The sequence below is a fragment of the Lethenteron reissneri genome, chromosome 17 (assembly GCF_015708825.2).
Source record: "Lethenteron reissneri isolate LAM-NWPU_2019-01 chromosome 17, ASM1570882v1, whole genome shotgun sequence".
Taxonomy (NCBI): domain Eukaryota; kingdom Metazoa; phylum Chordata; class Hyperoartia; order Petromyzontiformes; family Petromyzontidae; genus Lethenteron; species Lethenteron reissneri.
Window position 1 is genome coordinate 13,056,942 of NC_083795.1, and position 9,230 is coordinate 13,066,171.

At 49.1% G+C, this 9,230-nt stretch overlaps 1 protein-coding gene across 1 annotated transcript in view; it reads left to right on the plus strand.

The window, feature by feature from the left end:
- The window catches only part of IGFBP7 (insulin like growth factor binding protein 7), a 34,200-nt gene extending 24,984 nt beyond the window's left edge, over positions 1 to 9,216 (plus strand). The window contains exons 4-6 of the mRNA XM_061553176.1: positions 6,138 to 6,254; positions 6,714 to 6,852; positions 8,159 to 9,216. Of these exons, the coding sequence (XP_061409160.1) occupies positions 6,138 to 6,254; positions 6,714 to 6,852; positions 8,159 to 8,178 (276 nt within the window). The 3' untranslated portion in view covers positions 8,179 to 9,216. The remainder of the gene's footprint in view (positions 1 to 6,137; positions 6,255 to 6,713; positions 6,853 to 8,158) is intronic.
- Positions 9,217 to 9,230: the final 14 nt, after the last annotated feature.

Below are 9,230 nucleotides of genomic sequence, written 5' to 3' on the forward strand. Positions count from 1 at the left end.
TGCCACAGGATATTCACCGTTCCACTGCAAGGCCGGCCGACGGTCGCGTTTGATCGCTAACACGCTGCACGCAAACTTCGTACCCCGCACTTTCCCAAACAACGTTCGTACAGTGTTGTATGTATGTATGTTGAACTTCTTTCGCACCGTACGTAGCCAATCGTGATAATTGGATGTGCGGGGCAAGGACAACAAGCTAAACACAAAAAGCAGTTCTACAGAAATTAGTTTTCAATCTAAATTTAAAAGCGCATAGCTCCAGTGGACTTCTTAATATTGGAAGGAAGAGCATTCCAGACGGACAGCAGAAGAGCATCTGAAAGTGCGTGATGCGGCGACCATCTTTGTTCGATGGCCAACCAAAATCTGCTGCTGTGAGGATGACCGGAGCTCGCGTGATGATTGATGCTCCTTGACGAGATGAGCGAGGTACCGTGGTTCATTTTTGGCAAGCACTTGGTGTGTAATGTCCTTCGCGTGCCGCGGGTTTTATTTAATGTATCGAGCTCTTGGCAAAGACCTGGGCTAGCAAGCGTGTGCGGGCTTGTCGGAGCTATGAGAGACAAGTGTGATGGATCGGATCAAAGCACCGTTTAGATTCCTCACGAATACAACCCCTCACCAACGTGTGCCATCCTCCCACCGCCGTGTTCCTCGATGCTAATCGCAAAAGCCATCATCGTGAGATATTTTACACCCCCCCCCCCTTTCTTACGTGACCACATCTCAGTCACTATCGAATAACTCGCCCCAACTATGTGTCGTGATAATGATCACCTTCAATGGTCATCATCATCTCCCTCACCACCTCCTCCCAGGGCTGGAAATGGGAAGAATTTTTTTTGGGAACTCAGAAATTATTCCCCCCACCCCTACTCGATCTGGACCATAGACGAGATCTGAGGAGGAGGAGGGCGAGGAGGAAGAGCTTCGCTCCGTGTATGTTGGTCTCTCTGTGTGTCTGTGAGTTTTTGAGCGTGTCTGTGGCTTTCTGTGTGTCTGTGGGTCTCTGTGTGTGTCTGTGGGTCTATGTGTGTCTGTGGGTCTCTGTGGGTCTCTGTGTGTGTCTGTGGGTATCTGTGCGTGTCTGTGGGTCTCTGTGTGTGTCTGTGGGTATCTGTGTGTGTCTGTGGTTCTCTGAGCACGTCTGTGGGTTTCTGTGCTTGTTTGTGGATTTCTCTGTTAGTCTAGGGGTCATTCTGTAAGTCAAATTATAACAAAATATGAATCCTTAATTCCTTCCATAACGCAGTCGGGTTCAAATTGTCACTCTCTCCACGCGTTACAGCCAATTTCCACCACTACCACTTCCATCATCATCATCATTGGCGGAAAACATTATAGTCGTCTCCCCACACCATGAAGTGCTGGCTTCTCTTCAATCCTAGCACAATTGCAGTGGCGTTTTGATCCAGTTTGGGATCATTTTCGAACTATAAACCAGTCATGATAATCTAACTGCCTTCTCTTTGCCTGCAACTTTCGTTGACTGTACGTTTGTGTCAGCATAGGTTTCTGATCAAGGAATGTTTCAGTTTTTGGTCTGCATCGTTCTGCGTGCGTGCAAATCATAGCGCAGCGTAGCGGTTGGGGAGCGATGGTTTAGTGGTTAGCGCACTGCACTGCGAACTCGGTGACGTGAATTAGTTATCTTGCTCATGGTCATTAAGAGTGGTGAATAGTGTAACTGGTACTGCGCCTTTCCTCGATCGACTCAGCCTTAAATGAGTACACGGCGTGGTGTGTAAACATCGCTAATCAGGATAAAAAGGCGGCCGGGCGAGGTGTTGGCCAACTAACCCCCTCGTGTGCCGTGCCGGCCTTCATAGGTGGTCGCTAACAGCACTTGCCCCAACAGTCTGTTCAGGCTATACGGGGTATCTTTGTCTTCGTGAGAGAGGGGGGGGGGCTGGTCTTGGCATAGTGTACAACAATCTACCAGCATTCAACGGCAAGTCCTGACCCATACTCTGCACTGGCACTCTCATAGCAAGCTAGCGCCGTCTCGCAATTACCAACGAGACATGTTCACAAGTCGATCCGTCGCGCTAGAATCCAGCCACGTGTGGATGGGAGGTAAAACGAAACTATTTTTTACTTTTACCGCGTAAGACTCGCTGAGCTTAAAAATATATGTTTCAGAAGAAACCTGGTTATCACAAATGATAGCTCAACGAAGTGGCTTATCCTTATCATCGTGTGGAAATGTATAGCAGCCAAATACTCTCAACACGTGATGTTGATTCTAAATGTGGAGGGGAAAGCGGAGGATCCGGAGAAAAATCCACACGACCATGGGAAGAGAGAGAAACGCGCAAACTCCAACTACACAGCAGCCGTCAGGGTCGGGATCGAACCCACGGCCTCCTGTGTATCAGGCGAGGTAGTTAACATCTCGCACTCCGCTGGGAGCGCGGAGTGGGGGCACATTCCAGCGCGCACACAACGCACAACTGAAAGCCACCACAAAGACACAACACAAAGCCACCACAAAGACGCGACACAAAGCCACCACAAAGACTCGACACAAAGCCACCACGAAGACACAGCACAAAGCCACACCACAAAGCCACCACAAAGACACAACACAAAGCCACCACAAAGACGCGACACAAAGCCACCACAAAGACACAACACAAAGCCACCACAAAGACACAACACAAAGCCACCACAAAGACACGACACAAAGCCACCACAAAGACACGACACAAAGCCACCACAAAGACAACACAAAGCCACCACAAAGACACGACACAAAGCCACCACAAAGACAACACAAAGCCACCACAAAGACACGACACAAAGCCACCACAAAGACACGACACAAAGCCACCACAAAGACACAACACAAAGCCACCACAAAGACACGACACAAAGCCACCACAAAGACAACACAAAGCCACCACAAAGACACGACACAAAGACACAACACAAAGACACAACACAAAGCCACCACAAAGACACGACACAAAGCCACCACAAAGACACGACACAAAGCCACCACAAAGACAACACAAAGCCACCACAAAGACACAACACAAAGACACAACACAAAGACACAACACAAAGCCACCACAAAGACACAACACAAAGCCACCACAAAGACACGACACAAAGCCACCACAAAGACAACACAAAGCCACCACAAAGACACACCACAAAGACACGACACAAAGCCACCACAAAGACACGACACAAAGCCACCACAAAGCCACCACAAAGACACAACACAAAGCCACCACAAAGACACGACACAAAGCCACCACAAAGACACGACACAAAGCCACCACAAAGACACAACACAAGGCCACCACAAAGACAACACAAAGCCACCACAAAGACACAACACAAAGACACAACACAAAGCCACCACAAAGACAACACAAAGCCACCACAAAGACACAACACAAAGACACAACACAAAGCCACCACAAAGACACAACACAAAGCCACCACAAAGACACGACACAAAGCCACCACAAAGACACAACACAAAGACACAACACAAAGCCACCACAAAGACACGACACAAAGCCACCACAAAGACACAACACAAAGACACAACACAAAGCCACCACAAAGCCACCACAAAGACACATTTTTCACGCTTGAGACTCCACGATGAAGGCCACAGATTGGTCCCGCGGGCCGCCCTCTTTCTTCTCCGTCGTCTCGGTCTCCGTCTCCCTGCCTCTTCGGGGTAGATTTTCACAGGCGAATAAACCCACTCACAATCGGGACAAAAACAAAGGCGGAGCGTCGAGCGGCTTCTAAAAAGTGACCCCCCCCCACCCAAGGACCCCCTCGCAGCGGGGGCCACTGAAAACGCCCTCTCCTCCCCCCAAATAGAAACGTCCCCGTGTTTTTGTCCCTCCCCCCTTCCCCCCGTTTCGGATCTCAATGTCCTCGGCTAATATCGCGGGGGAGTGGTGCAGCGACGACTCAATAGGCCTTGGGAGCGGGGGCCATTCCCCAACGGCCTTCGTGTTTTATGTTCAAAGAAATAACCATGAATTATTTTAGTTAAATAGAAAATTTTATAAAAAAACCATCACTTTTTTTTGTTCCACCAGCCACGCGTGTCTGCGTGTGTGTCTAAAGGCCCTGGCGGGTGTCTATGGAAGAGTGGATCTTCATTGCATGGCCCGCGGGCCACTGGTGGCCTCTGGTGGTCTTTAGTGCGGCCCCTGACGTGCGGCCCCCGACAATAAACAAATGTGAAAACACCCCCACCCCCCTCACCATGCATTGTGCTGTCAAACACCAAATGTTTTCAAATGTGTGGTGGCCCACACACCGATGTCTCATCGGCGAAGGTGCCCCCCCCCCCCCCCACTCTGAAAATTAGTCAAGAACACTGCTATAGACCCTTGTGTGTTTATAGACCCTGGTCTGTCTATAGGCCTTGGTGTGTGTTTGTAGGTCCTGGTGTGTGTCTGTAGATCCTGGTGTGTTTGTAGGTCCTGGTGTGTCTAACCCTTGTGCGGAAAAAGAGTGCTTCTGAAGATTTAACTAACATTGTAGCCCCAATAATTGTGTCCATCACCCTGTTAAATCTGCAATAGCAAATTACTGACTACATAATGCTGTACGGTATTCCCATAAAGACGTATCTAAAACGACAAATTGGTAATTAGTTCAGATTTTGTTTTTTATCGAAAAGCATAATAAACATTCTTGATTTGAAACTTTCGTGACTGCAGGAATCTATACTTTTTGATTCTTTCGGTAAAGTCACGTAGGTATAAAATAAAATAAATCACGTGACTTTACCGAAAGAACCAAAGAGTATATACACATAATAAACACGTGGGTGACATGAACTCCTCACGTGCCGGTGTGTTAAGCCCGAAATGTTTGCGTCTAGACACCAAAGCATTCCACAAACTCACCCAAACCCCCTCATGGCAGTTTGCCAGCAACCAAGAGCTCCAACTCGTTGTGTAACCACGAGGCGTTGTTTTGCTTGCTCTCCAATAATATCAACGCTAAGCCAGAGGGAAGCGATGCCATCAGCCCCCCAGGCCAACAACGAGAGCAGTGGCTCTTCACCTGGGGTGTATGCAAGCCCCGGGGGGGGGGGGGGTGCGAGATGCCCTTTCTGAGACTCAAAGGGGGGTACAGGCTGCAGGAAAGGTGAAGCACCGCTTGATCGACAGCGTGGCGGGCGCCACAATCTGAAATCGCCACTAAGTGCTGCTGAAATTCTAAAAAAGCAAATTGCCTTTTTAGAATCGCACGAATCGGGACGAACGTACTCAACGGCCAACAGCGTCACTCCATACACACACACACAAAACAACAAAGACTTGGCAGGACCCTCTTGCCAAGTCTTTGGTGAGGCTTCCAGTTAAGCACACCCGTCGTGTTGGAGAATAAACCCACAACATTTACAATTCGAGAAAAGTTTATCATGAAAGCATTAAAATAATATAAAACCCAGCTTCACCAAGTAAGGAATGGCGACAGTGTGAGGGGGCAATTATCCAGCAGTGGAGAGATGACTGATAATTTATTTTAGTCGGTTTAGTATATCTGTTGAACTTCTTTTGCACCGTACGCAATCAACCGTGGTAATTGGAAGTGCGGGGGAAGGACAACTAAACACAAACGAAGTTCCAAATAAATCGAGTTTTCAATCTCGAGATCTTATTCTTCTTCATGCGTACGGCTGATGTCGATGCAGAGCAAACAACTACAATGTCACAATCAGGTGGTCAAGCCAGACAACCATGCCAGGAGTGATGGGATGTGATGATGCGTGTAATATGGTTATAAATGTGAGAGGGTTATAATACATGTTATTATGCAGGAGTGAATTGGATTGTGGTGCCACAGCACCTGGAGAGATGTGACTATGTGGATGATGCTGCGTGTATGTATGTATGTCTATAATATTTTAAATACCGCAATGACATCGTTTCAAGTACAGGAGTGAGACGATCACCATTGCAAATACGACTTTCCTCGGGTCTCTTTGAAATCTCACATTGCTTCAACAAAATAAACCCGAAGTTTGATTTTGTCACCACCACAGGACTATGGGGGAGACCTTCATCCACCAGTGGATAGACCATGGCCCTCGTTGTTGTTGACCACGAATTGACGAGTGATTGAACCCGCGCCTGATCCCGCAGATCGTGAAGAGCGCCGTGGGAGTGGAGCGCATGGAGCTTCTGCCCGGAGATCGGGACAACCTCGCCATCCAGACGCGCGGAGGCCCCGAGAAACACGAGGTCACGGGATGGGTTCTGGTGCGTCTCGCACCACACCACCCTCACCGCACCACCCTCACCACACCACCCTCACCGCACCACCCTCGTCTCACCACCCTCACCGCACCACCCTCAACACCCCACTCACGTGAGACTCACCGAACCACAGCCGTGCTCACCGCACCACTGACACCACACCACTCACACCACTCCACTCACACCACTCACACCACACCACATCACACACACACACCAAGCCACTCGCACTGCACTCATACGTTTAGAGCTGCTCTTTGGGTTTGCTTTGTTGTCTTTCCCCCACACCTCCGATTCGCACGGTTGGCTACGTATGGCTCTAAAGAAGTTCAACATAAAAACACACGCCGCACTTTTCAAACGACGCGCCACGCTCACCACACATGCAACATAGAGATCTCCCCGTGATGGGCGGGAGAGCGCCGTGTGTACGATGCGTCTTTGTCTCGCGTCTCCCCGCAGATCTCCCCGCTGCTGGAGAGCGATGGAGGCGAGTACGAGTGCCACGCCAAGAACTCGCAGGGGGAGGCGGCCGCCGTCGGCTCGATCCACGTGGCGGCCAGCGCCGACCTCATCCCCAGGGAGCACTCCACGGCCACCCGTGAGTGGCACAGGGCGAGGGGGGCGACACCCTCGTCACATCCTCGTCACATCTTTGCCGACATCCCACACGCACACATCACCTCCTCTCGCTCACGTCTCACAAAGCGAGATTCGTACCTCATCTTCACCGACACTGCTCCTCACGCCGTTTAACATCCCCTGCACCTCAACTCCATTAACCTTTTCTCACCTCTCATTTCCTCTGGCTTTTCCCTCACCCCCCCTCTCTCTTCCCCACCTCCCCTCAGCTGTCCTCACTCCCATTCCCCATTCATCACGTCCACGTATTCTCATCTCTCTTCCATTCTCACCTCCCCAACACTTCTCCCGATTTCCCCCTCTCCTCCATTCGCCGTTCCTCACCCCAATTCGTCCTTGCCGACCTCGCTCGTCCCCACACATCCCCACTCAACGTCTCTCTGAACCCGTCTTATTTAATGCCTACTCCAGACAATTGTTGAAGATCTTTCGTTCAACATTCACTCGACTATTATCTCCCTCACCTCACTTGTATTTTCCACATCTGCGCAGTAAGGGTTTTTGTTTGCCAGGAGTCTCAACGTTGTGGTGGAATCGTGGATTTACTGTAGGTAGGAACTCCAGTCAATACGAGACCCCAGGCGGCCAGAGATGGTAGTGCAGGTAACAGCTAAACATGGATTTAATCTAAATGCAAACGCACCTCTAAACGATGAGCACAATTCTACCATTGAACACTTAGCACTAAGAGCCATCGGATGAAACATTTTGGTAAAACTTTGGATATCTCTCTTCTGCTGTGCATCACAAGCTCAAATAATAATTTGCTTGTGCTCATCTCCAATGGTCTATTTCGTATGGACGATGTTGATGTCCAGCAGTGTTCTTCACTAATTTTCAGAGGGGGGGGGGGGGGGGGGTCTTTCGCCGAAAATACATGATCAGTGTGAGGGCCGCCACACATTTTAAACCATTGTATTGGACAGCACGATGATGGGGGAGTTTTCACTTGTGTATTGTCAAGGGCCGCACCAAAGGCCACCAGGAGCCACCAGTGGCCTTGAATGCAGCAGCAACTATACATTTACATTTAGGTGTTCGAGCCAGACGATTGCGTCAGGGATAGCAGAAGACATCACTGTGACGATGCCTCCTTCGTATTTGTGCATCGGGCATCAAGTCGCTATACATCGGTGGCCTTGAGCCGGTGGTTGAAATTCAAACATGTCTATCGTGGAAAGTCAGTCTTATTCAACAACCTGGCATCGTTCGGTCGACAAAATTCATGCCGCATGCTCCCCCCCTTCCCTTCCCCCCCATCACAGAGAAAGAGGAGGAACTCTAAGTCTTCCTCTGCAGCGTCGCCGCCGCCGCCGCCACGGGAGGGATCCACACGACGTGGCCACGAGCAGCACTTCTCATGGCACGCGTGCGGTGGTCAAGCGACGACCCGTGTCCATCCCCTAACCATTTACACCACGGGCACATGTAACTGTCATTTCTGCCGTAACTGAATTACCAGCACAAGAGGCAGGATGATCCGACACCTAAGTAGCAAAGGGCTCCTTTTTTTTTACTCTGTAAATCGTTCCAACCTGCTGTACGAACACATTTTAAGTCCCTTGCTCGACTAAGTGTGGAGCAGTGATTCATCTCCATCGATAAGCTCTTAAAACCAGCGATAGAAATTCCACATTGCACAGATAAGAGCCCATTCTCTCCAAAGAACCACTGTTCATTTCCCACATCTGCCCTGGGAGGAATGGTTTCTAGGGCCACATTCACCTCTCGACCATGCAGATGAAACAACGGCTTGTCGATTTGCCGCGGGGCATGTGTTTGACAATTATTGCGCAAATAAAAAGACATCCATAGTAGACGAATCTGATCCAGTCTACACATAACCAAACGACGATTTTAAAATGTGTGGGTCATCTGCTCCATTGTCCATCGCTGTAGTTCCGTTACCGCGAGAACTGACTGCGTGCTACTTTAAACATTAACTCGTTCGACGAGCAATATATTTTTTATTTGCAAATGCAGCTTCTATTAATTACTGCACTTAAACCTCTAGTTGCGAGAGTGTGTAATGTTAACGGAGAGGCAATACACACAAGGTTTTGGCATTATTGATGTAAAGCAGACATCCGAAGATGCCATTGTACGCAAGGCACGATGGTAAAAGCCACGTTTTGGTGCTATTATAATCTCGACGCATTCATATTAAACTTACACTGGTGGGGGGATTTTGTCTTAAAGCAGGTTTGGAAGCTTAATTTGCTTGCATCTTTTTGCAAACGAGTCGTTTTTAAAACCGTTTAACGCAAGAAATATAACGACAAAGTGATTCTTTAATAAAAAAGCAATAAACTATAAAAATACACACACGTGAAGGAG